The sequence below is a fragment of the Monodon monoceros genome, unplaced genomic scaffold (assembly GCF_005190385.1).
Source record: "Monodon monoceros isolate NGI ecotype Baffin Bay Population unplaced genomic scaffold, NGI_Narwhal_1 Super_Scaffold_5, whole genome shotgun sequence".
NCBI lineage: Eukaryota > Metazoa > Chordata > Mammalia > Artiodactyla > Monodontidae > Monodon > Monodon monoceros.
In genome coordinates, this window is record NW_021703782.1 from 32,157,766 (window position 1) to 32,174,738 (window position 16,973).

The following is a 16,973-nucleotide window of genomic DNA, read 5'->3' on the forward strand; positions in this document are numbered from 1 at the left end:
AAAGAAAAGCTTGGATTGTCTTGGGTGGTGACTTTTCTTTGATCTCTAGGCTATCTTAGATCTGCTCTTTGGGTTGGGAGAGATGATTCAACCCCAGTTGTAGTTTTCATACTGGAGTGAAGCCCCTTAAGGGTCCCCCTTAGGGCAGGATAAGGACCCTCTTGCTCGGGTCTAAGGTCCTGCTACCAGAGATCGAAGTGAAATGTTGGGAGACAAAAAAGAGAAATTGCTTAAGGAAGGTTCTGAATTTCTTAGAGAAGGAGATTGACTCTCAGTTAATATTAAATAAAATAAAGGCTTACAAAAATCCCCATGAGTACCAGGGATTGTGACTGTTAGCCTTATTGCCGTTGTAGCCGGGCAAGGGCCTCATGTCACTCTCGGGGTTCGCTCTTGGTCCAGTAATCCTCTCCCGCAGGGGAATCCTCCTTGCGGGTGTAGGTCAGGATCGCCTTCCACCACCCGCCCGCCGCCAGGTCCCTGGGGCCAAGCAGAGCAGGGCGCTGTCGGGCGCCTGGGGGAGCCGGGGCAGGGACGTGCGCGACCAGGAGCCAGAGTGATCGCGGCCGGAGAGGGAGGAGGCTGCCGGGCCCAGCCTGACGCAGAGGCGGCGGCGGCGGCGGAGCAGGCCACTGCCGGGGCGCCCCGGCCACCAGCATTAGCCCTCTCTCCGCCTTCTCCTGCCGCGGCTCCTCGCGAGTGGGAGTGAGTACGTCGCGCGCCAGCCGGGGGTCGCGGGCTCGGGGCATCCTCTGCAAGCGAGCCCGGGCGGAGGGAGGCGCAGGAGCGCGCGCGAGGGGCGGAGGCGGGGGAGCGGAGGGAGGGGAGCGAGGAGAGGGAGGGGCCCGCCTGCCGCGCCCCGGCCGCTCGGCGTGTGTGGCCGCAGGCGCCCGTCGCCGCTGCTGTCCCGGGGCTGAGCCGCGCCCGGGTTTCCAGGACGGTGCGTGAGCGAGTGTGTGTGTCCGCGCGGGCGAGCGCCGCGCCGGCCCGGAGCCTCTCGCTCGCTTCCACGGGCCGCGGTGCATGTTCGCCTCCTGCCACTGTGTGCCGAGAGGCAGGAGGACCATGAAAATGATCCACTTTCGGAGCTCCAGCATCAAATCGCTCAGCCAGGAGATGAAATGCACCATTCGGCTGCTGGACGACTCGGAGATCTCCTGCCACATCCAGGTGCTGGGGCGAGGGAGTGGACTACACGCCGGGCGCAGGACTGGGGGGCCTCTGCGGGTGGGCGTGCGCCGGCAGGGGCGAGGAACCCAGTCGGGGGCCTGCTAGAAAGCCACATTCCTCTTCCTCCGCCCCCTGAGACTGGGAGCCCTACCCAGGGACGGGGGCACTGTGCCCCGCAGGCACCAGGCGCGCGCTTTGCGTTCCCGGGGCCCCTTCCTCTGGCTTACACGCTGCGCTCAAGTCTCGCTGCGCCTAGGCTGGGGGCGCAGGGCAGCTGCCTCCTGGGGGACTCTAACCCCTCTGTTCCCTACCCCGTCGGGATATATGAGTTCTGAGAGCCGAGAGGGGTACCTGCATGTCGCCCACTTTTTCCTTCCTCCCTTCCTCCACGTGGAGAAGGCATACACCAGCCTGGGTTCACTCATTTCTTTCTCCGGCGCCCGGGCTCCGAAGGTGCCCTCAGTCCCAGGGACCTGCTCCCTCTCCCTGCCTCCCCTCTACCGGTGGCCTTTACTTCTCAGCGTAGAGCGGCGGCGAAGTTTCCCGGGATTGAGCAGAGGCCAGGCAGCCCCGGGCTCCAGCCTTAAGGGATGGGGCGCGCGCTGCGCGGACTGGAGCTACCTCGAAAGGAATCGTGTGAAATCTGAGTGTTTCAGAGAAAAGAAAAGGGCTGTGAGGCCGGCAGGGAGGGAACCCTGCAGGACCTGGGTTCCGGGAAAAAGCGCCCTTTGGGATATTGGTGGACATTTGCTCTCGTCCAAGTTGGAGAAGGCCACAGTTGTTTGGGTGAAGGCAGCTTTGCTGGCAACCCCGTCCTCGGGTAGTAAGTGCCTTTGGGCTTGCAGTAGATCTAGTGTGAGCTGCAGTGGGGTGTGTGTGTGTGTGTTCTTTCAGTGCATGTATATGTAGGCAGGTATGTGTCCTGTCCCAAGACCCACTTGGGGCATACAACCTGGAAAGGTCATGTCAGGGTTCAGCACTATTGGCTTCTGACTTTTAAATCTATTTACTTATTTATCTCTCTGATTTCCTCTTCTCACATACCTGAGTCTTGAAGCTCCAGGACAGAGTGAGCTGTTTTAAAAATACTGGGCACCCTACCCCCGTTCTGGTGAGAGATGAATGGAAGCAGCGTCTCCCAGGGGCAAGAATCTGCCTCTGGGCTGTGTTAACCAAGAATGAATGAATGAATGAATGAATGGTCTTCCCCCCCCCCCGCTTTTTTTTTCTTTTCTTGTGGGAGTTTGTGACATGGGGCAGTGACAACTAATTTGTGAGCTGACAACTGGATAAGTTTCAAGGGAGGAATGTGGTGCCCTATGACCTCCCAGGAAAGTAGGCTCCCACTGACTTTCCTGGAGGATCTTGGATTTCATTCTGGGCTAAGCATTGCTGCTAAACTTAATAATAAAAGGATTAGCAAGATAGGCAGTTTTTCTGTTGCCACAGGGTTGCACAGAAACATTTGGCATGTACTGTCTTGTGATTCAGAGAGAGTAGTTTGTGTATTTTGCTTTAAGTCCTAAAGTGGGTATACAAGAACTTTAACCCATATTGAATATGTAGATAATGAAGGAACCAGTGGCAGAGAGTGGAGCTGTTGAGTTCTCCTGGGCTCTCTCAGCCCTTTCTCTGCCCTGTCCCTTTCCCACTTGGAGTTGACACCACTGGTTTTTTTTCCCTTTGGGGGAGGAAGTCTTCCTTAGAATAGATAAATAGTCCCCAAAGGACATGTATGCATTGCCTGGTGTTCTGGGAAACAATAAATTGTAGCCAGTCTAATAGCAATTTGGAACGTTAGAGTTTGTATGGCCCAACTGATGCCAAAGAGATTAAAATGCTATGTTCCAAAATGTTGATTTTGGCATTGCTTAAGAAAATCAAGTGTTTTATTTGGAGGCACATCTGCCCCCAAATGGTGATTATCATTTAACCAATTAAAATGAATCAAAAGATTTTATTTTGATAATTTTGGACCTTATACCTTCCTAGAATATTTCAACCTGGGAATTGATGTTACACTTCTGAGCATAAGGTCACAAAAACCTTTCCGTTTGTTTAGGGTGAGGACAAAATGTTTGTTTTTTTTTAAAAAAAGAAGCTTTTGGAGTCACCAGTACATGCCCTGGGGAATCCACCTGTCTTTCCTTTCTTGCTTGCCTTTTTCCTCCATTTTAGGGAATCACAAAGTTCAGAGAGTGTAAATTGTTACACAGATCTTCCCTCTATAACCCACACAAAATGTGAGTTATGGATTTTTTTTTTTTTTTTTTGCAAAACAATAGCTTTTAAATATTCTTTTCCAAACTATATAATTTGGGTGGTTATTGACAAAAAAAAAAACCCTTTCAAACAAACAATGTAATGGCTCGGTGTCAGCAGCCTGATAGCCAGTTCCAGTAGGAGATGCCAAGAGTCATTTGCTGTGGCTCTTCATAGGATCTAGGGTGCTGTCCCATTATGTCATTTGCATGTGAATGTTTAGGTAGAGTGGAAGAGGAATTCCAACCAGATAGGGAGCAAAAGGAGAGTCTAGGGCATCTGACAGAGGCCTGGGGAGGGGAAAGAGTTGCTAAATGTTCCCTATTGGGCTTTTCCAACTGAGCCAACCCTTGAAGTCTGGAGACTGTGGAAGGACATGGCTTAGCTCTCACATCTTTCGTTCAGTCTTGCTGCTTCAAGTAGAGCGGAGTCCTAGACATCTTCCCCATTCCATCCACGTTTTCAGATGCTGGCAGGGTATTCACAACTCCTTCTAATGAGCTTGCCATTTTTAATACTGACTCTTATTGAGTAAAATATAGACTTTTTACATTATTTCTTTGTTAGCAAATCCTGGTAAACATGGTTGCTATTATTGGAATTGCCTAGAAATTTGTACTTGTATTTGAATAGAAATCCTGGCACTGTGCCTAGTACACAGTAGGCACTTAATAATTATTTATAGATGTAGATTGAATAATTTCTGTCTGGGCTGTTAAATTCATGAGGTTAGGAACTTTCGTTGTGGTAGTTGTTCAAGGAGTCAGAAGTACCTAGAGCAGAACCTGGCATGTAGTTGTGTTCAGTAAACACTTGTTGAATGAATGAATGCTACCGGCCCAGTATTTAATGTAGCTCATTACCTGTCAGCATGAGGGTGGCATGACAGCATTGGACTGGGAATCAGGAGATACATGATTTAGTTATGTTACCAACCAGTCGTGTGACACTGAGTAAGTCATTTGACATTTGGAATCAATGTTTCTTATTTTGTAAAGTAAGGGAGTTGGGTTAGAATGGATGGCTCCAGTTTAAAAAGTCTGTAGTTTAACTATTACCTAGACCGATTACCTTTGAGTAAAACATTGCTGTTGACAGAGTGGTTGTATACACATCATCTCATGTGATTTTCATTCCTATCCTGTTATCTCCATTTTATTGATATTATTGTGTTCTTGAGTGTTATCTCAATTTTATAGGTGTAGAAAATGAGGTTCAGAGATATTAGGCAACTTGAGTCACCTGGCAAGTAAGTAGATTGGAAGCCATGTCATTTGGCTCAGAATCCAGAGCCCTTTCTTCTCTGCAGCTGCCTCCTGAGACTTGAGACTTAGGATGCTTTAGGCTGCAAATAAGACAGTAGCCAAGTTAAAGTGGCTTAAATAATAAGGACGCTTATTATCTTACCTAATGAGAAGTCCAGAGGTAGGGTAGCTTCAGAGTTGTTCAGCAGCTCTGCGTGGACCTAGGTACTTTCCATCTTTCCACTCTGCCACCTCAACACGTCACCTTTGTCATTTATAGTCCTGATTATAAGGTGGCTGTAGTAGTTCTGAATGTCAGTCAAGTACTAATACATCCACCATATAAGAGGTCGTGTTTCTTCCTGCATTTCTTTTTATCATGGGGGAACACCATTCCTGGAGGCCCCCATCAGTCTTCCCTTCAGATCCCATTGGCCAGGATTAGATCCTATACCCAGGACTTAGCTGCAAAAGAGTATAGAAACGTGTACGTTTGGTATTTGCACCCTTCCGGGAGGTGGGCTTTGACATCACAGAAGCAATGGAGAGGTGTGTGTACGTGTGCATGTGCCTGTGTGTGTGTAGTAGGGGGCTGGGGAACTGCTGTTGGCTAAGCAAGCAGTAGTGTCTTTCAGAATAGGTCAAACTGAGTTACAATTATTGTTACAATAAAACTGTCAGGAAAGTTTAATAAGATGTTAAGTAAGCCCAGGCTTATTTTAGGCAATCTTTGTATGACCAAATTCCACAACAAGAAAAATTATTGGATAGTCCTTTGTAGTTGGTGTTGTTAAATCAGTTCAGTCCTTACTGAGCTGGTGGGTTCTGGGCAGCTACAAGCCATCTTGTATAGAGCAGGCATCTCTGCTTTTGTTGAAGTGGCAGTATGGCAAAGTGGCTGAGAGCTTATGTTCCTGAGTGCTACTTGCCTGGGTTTGAACCCTGGCTCTACCATTAACTAGCCAGGTGATTTGGGCAAGTCACTTTACCTCTTTAGGTCTCAGTTTCCTCATCTGTAAAGTGGGGATAATGCACAACCTCATGGGCTTATTGTAACAATTAAATGTGGGATATATGCCGAGCGCTTAGTACCTAGACCATTGTAAGAGCTGAAAAAATATTGATGGTTGTCTTACTATTATGTGAAGGTATATTGGATTTAATCCTAAGTAGTGGGAAGGCTTTGGCTTGGAATCTAATGTCTTTAAGACCAAACTCCATTACTTTTTGATTGTGCAAGACTTTAAGCGAGTCACTGGGCCTCCTGTTTTTTAATCTGTGAAATGGGCATAATAATCCCTCAGTTGCCAGTCTCCATTGGGTTGTTGAAGTGATGTCTATAAAAGCATGTTGCAAATGTTAAAACATCACCCAAATGTAGAATACTATTCTAATTAATTCAGTTGAAAAAAAAAGAGAGAGTAGTTTACTGCATCCTGATTTTCTTATCTTCTGGAACAGGAATTGGATGGTCACATGCAAACACACATATGTGCTAAATATCAGGCCCCATGATGATCCTGCTGGTGAAATTCAAGCTAGGTGCAGCTGACAGCCACACCTTTTCTGCTAGTAAGGACAATCCAACACTTTTCTCTATCAAACTCATTGAGAATGCCATTCAGAGTACAGTGAAGTTCAGACACAAAAGGAGTAGGAGAGACAGTTTGCTAGATACTGTGGTCTAGCCCTGACGTGTTTAGGCCTAGATTACATGGGCCAGCTCTTTGTATTAAGTATATTCTGACAAAAAAAGTAATGTTATTTCAATGGTCTGCTAAGATCTTATCTCGTGATGTCCTCAAAGCAAAGGCAAAGTGTATTGACTGTGGGGAGAATGCGGTACTGTTAGCTCCACATCATTTGGACAATATATCAGCTGAGTGCTTTTAGCTAACAAATTCTAATTCAAACTGGCTTTAGCACTAAGGATGTTTACTGGATCACATATCCAGAAGTGCTGATTTAAGTAAGGACCTAATTCAAGGACTATCCTGCCTTTTTGTGAGGCTTTATCCTCAGACTGATAGTGAAATGGTTATAGTAATTCCAGTTCTCACATTTTCATTGGACACCCTCCAGAAGAAGAGAAAAACTACTTCCCACTCAGCATTCCAAGCAAAAGTCCTGCAATCATTCTGATCAGACCTCCTGGGTCACATGCCCACCCTGAACAGTGAGTGTAATCAATAGGAGGGAATGTGCCGATTAGCTTAAGGTGACCAGAACCTGAACCTGGGAATCAGAGTGGAATCAGCTTCCTTCCTGGTGGTGGTCTGCATGGGGGAGAGGTCAATGCCTAGAAATCAGGTTTCTCCTCCGAAGGAGGTGGGGGGAGGGCTGCTAGAAGTTAACCATACTAGATTCTTTGTCTGTGTGGGTCAGTGATTCTCAAAGTGTGTTCTGGGGACCCCCGGGAGTCCCTGAGATCCTTGCAGGGGGTCTATGAGGTTCAGACTATTTTCAAAATAATAATAAGATGTTGTTTTCCTCTTCTGGGTAAAAGAGTTTTATCAAGGTATAATTTACATCCCATAAAATTCACCCATTTTAAAATGTACATTTTTAAGATCTTCACAGAGTTGTGCAACCATTACCACAAGCAATTTTGGAACATTTTCATCATCCTCAAAAGAAACCCTGTGCCCTTTAGTAGTCACACTCCCCTTTCCCCCTAAACCTCCTAGCCCTAGGCAATCACTAATCTAATTTCTGTCTCCAGAAATTTGTCTCTTGTGGCCATTTGATAAAAATGAAATCATACAATGATCTTTTGTGTCTGGCTTCTTTCAGTTAGCATAATGTTTGCAAGGTTCATCCATGTTGTAGCATGTATCAGTATTTCTTCACTTTTAATTGCTGAATAATATTCTATTGTATGGATAGATCACAGTTTATCCATTTATCTGGTGATGAAAATTTGGGTTGGTTCCACTTTTTGGCTATTATGAAGAATGTTGCAGTGCATATTCCTATAAAATTTGCCATTTCTTTTCGGTATACACCTGGGAGTGAAATTACTATGTCATATGTTTAGTAACTCTGTTCAATAGTTTGAATTGAACACTTTGACAAACTGTTCCCCCAAGCAGCTGCACCATTTTACATTTCCACCAGCAATGTATAAGGGTTTCAATTTCTCCACAGTCTTGCTAACACTTGTTATTATCTATTAGATGATAGCTATCTTAGTGGATGTGAAGTGATATCTTATTGTGGTTTTGATTTGCATTTCCTTGATGCTAATGACTTGAGCATCATTTCATGTGCTAATTGGCCATTTGTATATCTTCTTTGGAGAACTGTCTGTTTGGATCCTTTGCCCATTTAAAAATTGAATTGTCTTTTTATTATTGAGTTCTAATAATTCTTTATATATTCTGGATACAGACCCCTTATTTAATAAATGATTTAAAGATATTTTTTTCCCATTCTTAGGGCTGTCTTTTTACTCTGATGGTGTCAACATTTTAAAAATTTTGATGAAATCCATTTTATCTATTTTTTCTTTTGTTGTTTCTGATTTTCGTGTCATAGCTAACTAACTGTTGCCTAAACCAAGGTCATGAGATTTATACCTGTGTTTTCTTTGAACAGTTTTATAGTTTTAGCTCTTATATTTAGGTCTTTGATTCATTATTTTATTGATATGTGATCACATACCATAAAATTTCACCATTTTAAAGTGTAAAATTCAGTAGATGTAGTATATTCACAAAGTTGTACAACTAATTCCAGAACATTTTCATCATCCCCCAAATGAAACTGTACCCACTAATTGTCCCTATCTGGGACTTCCCTGGTGGTCCAGTGGCTAAGACTGTGTACTCCCAATGCAGGGGCCCCAGGTTCCTTCCCTGGTCAGGGAACTAGGTCCCACACGCGCAACTAAGAGTTCGCATGCCACAACTAAAAAAAAAAAAAAGATCCCACATGCTGCAACTAAAGATCCTGCATGCTGCTACTGAAGATCCTGCATTTTGCAATGAAGATCCTGCCTGCTGCAACTAAGACCCAGCGCAGCCAAATAAGTACATAAATATTTAAAAAAATAGTCCCCATCTGATCCATTTTGAATTAATTTTTGTATATGGTGTGAGGTAGGGGTTGAACTTGGCTCTTTTGCATGTGGATATCCAGTTGTCCCAGCACCATTTGTTGAAAAAACTATTTTTGTATTTGTCACCCTTGTTGAGATGTTGATTTGCCTTTTCCACTCTCATTCTCTCATAAGTATACAAAAGAGTTTTCCAGAGGCTGCATGATATGTGATATTGCAACACATTGACTATGGAAGCAGATGTGAGAATCCAGCTGTCTTCTGTTGAGCCAGACAGTAAAGATATTTACAAAAATGTAAAAAGCACTACTTTTCTCACTAAATTAGTCTTTATTTTGTAAGATAAAGTTGTTTTTCATAAAAGTATGCTATTTATGTTAATGTGCAATGGGTTTATTATTTATTTTAATGAATCAATGATGGAATTTTTTTTTTTTTTTTTGCGGTACGCGGGCCTCTCACTGTTGTGGCCTCTCCCGTTGCGGAGCACGGGCTCCAGACGTGCAGGCTCAGCGACCATGGCTCATGGGCCCAGCCGCTCCGCGGCATGTGGGATCTCCCCGGACCGGGGCATGAACCCGGGTCCCCTGCATCAGCAGGCAGACTCTCAACCACTGCGCCACCAGGGAAGCCCAATGATTGGATATTTTAAAAAATTGTCAGCAAATATTGAGATATACAACCCAAATAAACAAAAGTTCTATAGATCATCAATAATGTAAGGGAGTTTTCAGGCCAAAAAGCTCAAGAATTGCTGGTTTTGGTGGCTATCAATTTACTGAACTTCCTGAAAAAAATTTTAAAAACCCTAAGTAAAACAAAATAGAACTCCCATGCATCTTGGGCCTCTAAGATTGCAAGTTACAAGTACTTGAAATGATGTCAATTAAATAAAAAACCCAGTTATACATGGAAAATGTGTATATGTATATTTGGAATTCTTAGTATGAATGATATACCTGTGTGTGCGCATGTGTGTGTGTATGTGTGCATTGCAATATTAAGAGTAGAAGATCAAGGGCAGGCTCTGCTGTCGTAAGCATTTCCCAATTGCACTTGCTCTCCAGCTGAATCTCGATTTTTTTCAACTCTAATAATTAGATAAAGCCTTGTCTTACTTTAAGACCCCTCTTTTGATTATGGAAAATGTACAGCAACAGTGCATTAACATGTAAACTTCGTGAATCAGGCCCATCAGTCACTGAATTCTTAAGTTGTTACTTCTTTTTCTGAGTAGGCATTTTGGGAAGTCTTAAAAATGTGGGATAGGGAGGGTGGAAGGGAGCCGCAAGAGGGAGGAGATATGGGGATATATGTATATGTATAGCTGATTCACTTTGTTATAAAGCAGAAACTAACACACCATTGTAAAGCAATTATACTGCAATAAAGATGTTAAAAAACAAAACATGGCAGGAAGAGAAATATCAAAATTTGTCCCTCGGAGAATCTAGTATGAGATTCACATGCGTGAGTGATAGACATTTAATAGCTAGCAGGGTTCTCTCTCAGTTCCCACTTTGTGTGGGGAAGGATTCAAGTTGCCCCTCCCATGAAATAGCAGAGAGCCAAATGTGGAGTCCGGAGATGGGGAAAAATGGGATTATGACCAGGAGCCATTAGGGCAGGTTTTACAACTGAGGTTTGAACTTAATTCAGGCTAAAAAGAGTTGGCGTTCAACTCTCGGGAGGGATGTATAAATGCTTTTCAGTCTCTGACATTCATGTGGATCTTCTGTTCTGTTGTTAAAATGCACCTTCTGATTCAGGAGGTCCTGAGGAGTGCCCTGAAATTCTGCATTTCTAATAGGCTTCCAAATGATGCTGATGCTGCTGTTCTGTGAACCCCACTTGGAATAGTAAGGCGTTAGTGAAATTTATCTGTTTTATAATATTCTTTTTTTTTGCGGTACGCGGGCCTCTCACTGTTGTGGCCTCTCCCGTTGCGGAGCACAGGCTCCGGATGCGCAGGCTCAGCGGCCATGGCTCACGGGCCCAGCCGCTCCGCGGCATGTGGGATCCTCCCGGACCGGGGCACGAACCTGTGTCCCATGCATCGGCAGGCGGACTCTCAGCCATTGCGCCACAAGGGAAACCCTATAATAACATTCTTAATTTCCTTGAGTGTGGGGCTTTTTGGCCCTTGTCTCCCTTGATAATACCTCACCTGGCACATTTCCCTCAGTAGAGGTTCAGTGAATGAGTGAGTGAATGAATAAAGAAATCCATCCAGGTGTATCTATCACTGATAGACTGAAGTGCTGATTAGATATTGTTGCTGCGGATGAAACGATTTCTTTTGACTCCCCGCCCCAGCCAAATCAAGAGATTGTTTTTCAAACAGGATTTCCTGTGTTGGCCAATCTGATGAAGCGTTGGACGTCCGTGAGAGCGCATGGGGGCCCAGGATTAATGAGAGAATTCTTGTCCCTCTGGGCCACACTTCCCACTCTTGCTTTCCTGTATCCTGGACTCTGGTGGCATTGTGGAGGAACTCTGGCAACTTCTTGGCACAAACAAATCATTGTGTATAAGCCATCAGTGCCTGGAAATTCCCAGAGGCTTAGGGGACCCAGCTGTTCTCGCTTTCAGAAGTGACCTCGGGGGACAGTGACCCCAGAGGACAGTGAAAAATACATTTGAGGTGTAACATAAGCTCTGGAGCTGTTTGTCTGGTCCCTGAAGGTGCATGAGGGAAGTGAGAGGATCACTTTTGAAAAACATGATTGCTTGATCTATACAAATGTTCCCTCCCTTTAGAATTAACTTCATGTTTTTCCAAAGTGAATTAGTAAAGTTGTTTGAAATAGCATCAATCTTATTCAGTAAACATTTGAAAAATATCTTCTACATGCCAAGCACAGAGCTGGGAACTAGAGGTAAAAAGAAAATAAAATCAGACATCAAGAGGCTGACAGTCATTGGAAGGCAGAGAAGCAAGATAATGATTCAAGGACAAAATGACAGATATATGTGGGTGGAGGACCAAGAGGAGGCGTCTGTATGAGACTGAGACATCAATCAGTACCTCTGGTGTAGATGAATCTTGATTAATAATTAAAGGACAAGTGGAAATCAATTCTTTGAAGAAGGGAAAAAGGCGTTCCAAACACGATGAGCCCTTGCTTGGTGTAAAGCCATGGCCATGAAACAGCGTGATTGGACATAGAAATGAAAGAAGAGAGAATCTGGGATTAGTCCCAGGTGGTTGGTTTCAGTGACAGGGGTCATGGTGATACCAATCCAGTACTGGCCACAAATTTTGGGGACCCACTGGAAAATGAAAATATGGGACTCCTTGTTAAAAATTATTAAGAATTTCAAGATCACAAGAACAGACCGTTAAACCAGGTGTGGGATCCTTCTTAGCATGGATCCCACACCCGTGAAACTGACCCTGAGAAGACAGAATAAAGGAGAAGCAGGTTAGGGGAGAAGATGTTGAGTCTGGGCATGTTGACTTCGTGGTGCCTGTAGGGAATCTGAGTGGAGAATTACTGGTAGCCAGTTGGAAATAAGGAATGAAAGTCAGCAGAGAGATCTGGCATGGAGACACAGATAAGAGAGTCTTTAGTATTCATGCAAGTGGTGGTAGAAACCATGTGGTATGAATGAAACTATTATGATGGGTCTTCCATTTTTGTCTTTCTGCTTGGGGCATCCTTGTAGATCAAACCAATGGAGTTTGAGTTCTGGAATTCTTTCCAAGAGCACTTGATCATTTTCCGTTAGTCTGGTAATTCCCACCTGAACGAGAGCTTCTCCATTTTCTTCTGCAAGAAAAAAAGGCAGCCAACTCAGAGTCCTCAGTGGAAAAGCACTTTCCTTCTCTTAATTCTCATTTTCTAGCTTGGAATAACAGATGAAAAAAAGTCCTCTCCCAGTTATAAGGCTCTGAGTTACAAAGCATAGGATTTTCACTCTAGGGAAGTTACCCTTTGAGACAGTGTCATGAACATTAAGTAGATAATACATTTTAAAATCCTATCAACGTGGTGTAAAATTGAAGTCAACATGTCATATGAGGAGCAACTTGGCAAGTTATGCTGCAATAATTTATCTTTTTAAAATATTTATTTATGTCTCAGATATCTCCAATGGCAAATTTTGTTTTCTATTTAGTTTCCAGGAGATTATTGTGAATGTTGATTAAAATAAATTCAAGTTCTGTAAAATCCCCCAAAGAAATAATTTTTGTGTTTTTTTTTTTTTTTTTTGCGGTATGCGGGCCTCTCACTGTTGTGGCCTCTCCCGTTGCAGAGCACAGGCTCCAGATGCACAGGCTCAGCGGCCATGGCTCAATGGCCTAGCCGCTCTGTGGCATGTGGGATCTTCCTGGACTGGGGCACGAACCCGTGCCCCCTGCATCGGCAGGCGGACTCTCAACCACTGCGCCACCAGGGAAGCCCGAAATAATTTAATATTAGTAACATAATGACCTGGATCTTAGATGTACAACAGAGCTTTGTCTGAATATATCTATTATTATGCTAAGGTTTGAAATATGATTATTCTGTAGCAGGGGAAGCAATTAGCATATTAACAGATTACAGTTTGGTTTATTACCTCTCACCTCAGAAGCATAATTTGTTGCTTTAAGGCAACATTAAACATCACCAATTGATGGTGAATGTTAGTCTGGAAAGGATTGACTGAATCAGGGTCTTAATATGCAAACTGAAAATTCAAGTGCAATATCATTTACTAATGGATTGGTAATAAAATTAAGCAATCTTAAAATAAATCAGTGACTAATTAGCTTTATTAATAGAAGAGAGGACAAAAGCCTACTCAGTAAGTTGGCTAATAATTCTTCCTTGATGTAACTAACCAATGTTATTTTTTGGGCTGGTCTGTACACATATGACTGCCCATTGTTCTGAACATAATGCTAGTCTCTGTGATCTTCATCCATATGTAGGTGTCATCTACAGTGTTATGATGGTGGGAATTTATTGGTTCTTGTTTAGCAGCATCCTTTCTTTCTACTCATATGCCTCTTGATATCCTTGAGTAGTATGCTCATAAATTGTATTAGCTAGTTGATTAAATTGAGATCAGAGGTGTGATTTGCCTGAAGTTGCCTATTTAGCAAAATTAGGGTGGGGTATGGTGTCTTGGGTTATCGATTTGCTCCTACTAAATACTAAATACTACGCTTCTTTTGTTTTTGAATCTTTCTTGGCAGTCTAAATGATGTAATTCTTTTCCACTGACAACTGTTAATAGCACAAGGAAAAAAACTCACACTGACCATATTTCTGGGTAAAGAAAGCATGTTGATGTCTTAGAACTGTCATCTGAGGACACAGTTTTAGTTCTTCTCTACTTTCTTTAGTCAATATATGGCTCAATGTACTTCCAAATGAAAATTGACATCAATTGATCAGATAATTATGAATTGGCATCTAACATTGCTAGATAATTGAAAGATATCTTCCCTTTCCATGTTTGGCATGGTACCAAGCAATACGTTGCTTGTATTTTGAAATTTCAAAGTAATTTTCAAAAAATTACAAAGGAGAAAAAGAGGAAGGATGATGTCATAGAATTGTCTATCTATCCTCTGTGGTAATTTACCTTGTAGTTTTGAGATTGACTCAGGAAGTCAAATTCTTAGCAATCCCAGGCCATGGTATTTAGAAGACTGCTAGAAAAATATGAAAGTAAAGTTTTTTGGTTAGGCACTAGTTACATCCTGGTCAGGCTCTCTTTGTTTTGAAGGCTTAGGTAGAAGAGTAATAAAATCTCTGAAGTCAGGGGTGGAAAAAACACTTCATACCACCTGGAGCCTTGTCAAGGGTAACTTCACCTCTTGTGTTCCCAAACCTCAAGGGAGATGTATTTCTGCTGAAGGATCATGGCGGTGGGGGGCAGGGCACCTTGAATGACACATTTTGTCTCCACATTTGGAGACATAGTTTCTCCACCAGGTGTAGATGGCATCTTCTTGGTTCAGTGCTGATTAAAAGAAAGGAAGGAGGAAAAGTTGTACAGTAATTCAAGGGCAGCCGTGAAGCCTGAGTTTGCAGCGCCAGCAGCAGTGTGGTAATTTGAGAATATAGCAAATTAGAAGAACAAAGCAGATTTTAATCATATGCCACAGAGAGGAAGGTGGTTTAGGTTTATCTCCAAATTGTCCCTCCATTAGAGAAAGGGAGGTTTTTAATGCTATAATCCAGTATTTATTGCTAAAGATTTCTTTGTTTCTTTCCCCCAGACTTTCTTTACTACACTCACTGGGTGGAAAATGCCAGTCTTTTTTTCCATCCATGTACTTAGCAGTTGTTAAATATGACACATGTTCTTGATGTTATTGGAAATGGAGAGGGGGCACAGACTTTGAGATTTGAGATCCAAGATCTTTACCTTTAGGAGATTTTTTTATGAAGGCAAAATTGTCCCCTCCCATCCTTTCCATCCACCCATCCACTGACCGATCCATCCATTCATCTGTCAACCCAGCCACCCGCTCCTCCACTCATCCATCCGACAGACATTTGCTGAGCATCTCTCTTAAGGACCAGTCTGGGTAACAGAGATAAAAAGATAAGTAAGAATATGGTCCTTTCCAGTCTGGTAGAAAAGACAGACACATAGACAGATTCAAGGTGATACTATTACGTTTGAAGAACACTAAGGTATTATTGGAGCACATAGAGAAACCGAGGTATCAACTGGGGGAAGGTGTAACCCTCCTTTAATCTCTAATCACTGTCTTCCAAAGCCACTACTCCTCCAAAGGATATTCTTTGAAATGGATCACTGATATTTTCTTACTCCCATTTAAATGTGAGTAAGAGCATCTTTAAGAACTTTGCTCTTTGTCTTGCAAATATCTCAGCAAAAATTGTACCTTGCTATAAAATGTGATTTCAAGAGAAGTCACACACCCCATTCCCTGCTTTCTACCAGCTTTTCACCCTCAACGTGTCTCCTATATAGAAATTCTTGAGCAGCCACTGGGGATCCTAATCCAGCCTGGGAAGGACAGCGAAGAGGTTTTTTTGGAGGAGATGATGTCTTAGAATCCAAGACTTAGATGAGTTTTAAAGAAAAAGTAGGCATTGTTTGGCCACTAAATTGGGGGACTGTGTTGAAAAGGGGTACAGTTAGGAAAAGAAGGGCCTCTGGCAGAAGGCTGTGCATAGGCAAAGACATGGTGTTTGCGAGGAACTAAGAGAAATGCATTGATGTTATATGTTAACAGAGAGGTCCATAACATGCAGTGGGGAGTTGGCAATTATCTGCTCAGACTATGCAGACAGTGGAGTGGGCAGCTGGAGTCTAGAAAACAGCATTGGCTACTGTTTACTAGGGAATAATTAGGACAACCCCAATGAGGCAAGGTTTGTGTGGTTCAATGACCATCGCCATTGTTTTGCAGGGTCAGCTTGGCTACACTTCCAGAGTGAAAGGTAAGACATGTCGCCTGTTTTATCTCAGGCGCCGCCCTGAGGGAACACTGGAGTTTTCAAGTTCTTAGTTGAGGTTTTAAACTTTTATGTGCTGTTGGGGTGGCGATGGTTCCATGACCTGTGATCTTCAGTGAGCCCAGTGATGAAGCGAATCTTTCTTAATTACAGATCAGGAAATTGACAGACTTTTCCAAAGCAACTCATCCCCTTAACCTGTTAGGGTGGTCCTCAGCCCAGCCAGAGAGGGCCTGATGGAAGTAATTTGGGGGTTTCTGGAAATAAGTGTTGAACAGAAGTGAGAGGAATTGAAAAAGGCCTCCTTCTGCACTTCAGATCAGCACTGTCCAGTAGAACCTTTGTGATGATGAAACTGTTCTTTATCTGTGCTGTCCAATTTGGTAGCCACTGGCCTCACATGGTGATTGAGCACTTATAATGTGACTGGTGTCACTGAGGAAATGAATTGTCAGTGTTATTTAATTTAGTTCATTAAAATCTAAATTTAAGTAGTTACATATGCTAGAGGCTGTCATAATGAACAGTGCAGTGTTAGCCTCTTAATGGTGGTTAACTCTTGAAGGAGAGAGGAGTTGAGAGTCAGGGTGTGGAGTAGCACCAGAAAACTTTCCTGCTTTCCTCTGCATACTGCTATACCATTTGTACTTTTGGTAAGCATTTGTTACTTTTGCATTTTTTTTTTTTTTTTTTTTTTTTTTTTTTGGTTTTGGGGGCCTCACTGTTTTTTGCTGCTCCCTTTTGGGGCCCCGGCCTCGGGGGGGGGGGGGCCGAGGGGGTGGGCCCCTGGGTCCCCCCGCCCCG

The 16,973-nt window shown here is 43.4% G+C and overlaps 1 protein-coding gene across 2 annotated transcripts in view; it reads left to right on the forward strand.

Annotated features, from left to right (window-relative positions):
- Positions 1-819: 819 nt before the first annotated feature.
- The window catches only part of FRMD3 (FERM domain containing 3), a 308,613-nt gene continuing 292,459 nt past the window's right edge, over positions 820-16,973 (forward strand). For both annotated transcript variants that reach the window (XM_029201749.1, XM_029201748.1), the window contains exon 1: positions 820-1,170. In XM_029201749.1, coding sequence (XP_029057582.1) covers positions 1,024-1,170 — 147 coding nt within the window. In that variant the 5' untranslated portion in view covers positions 820-1,023. The remainder of the gene's footprint in view (positions 1,171-16,973) is intronic.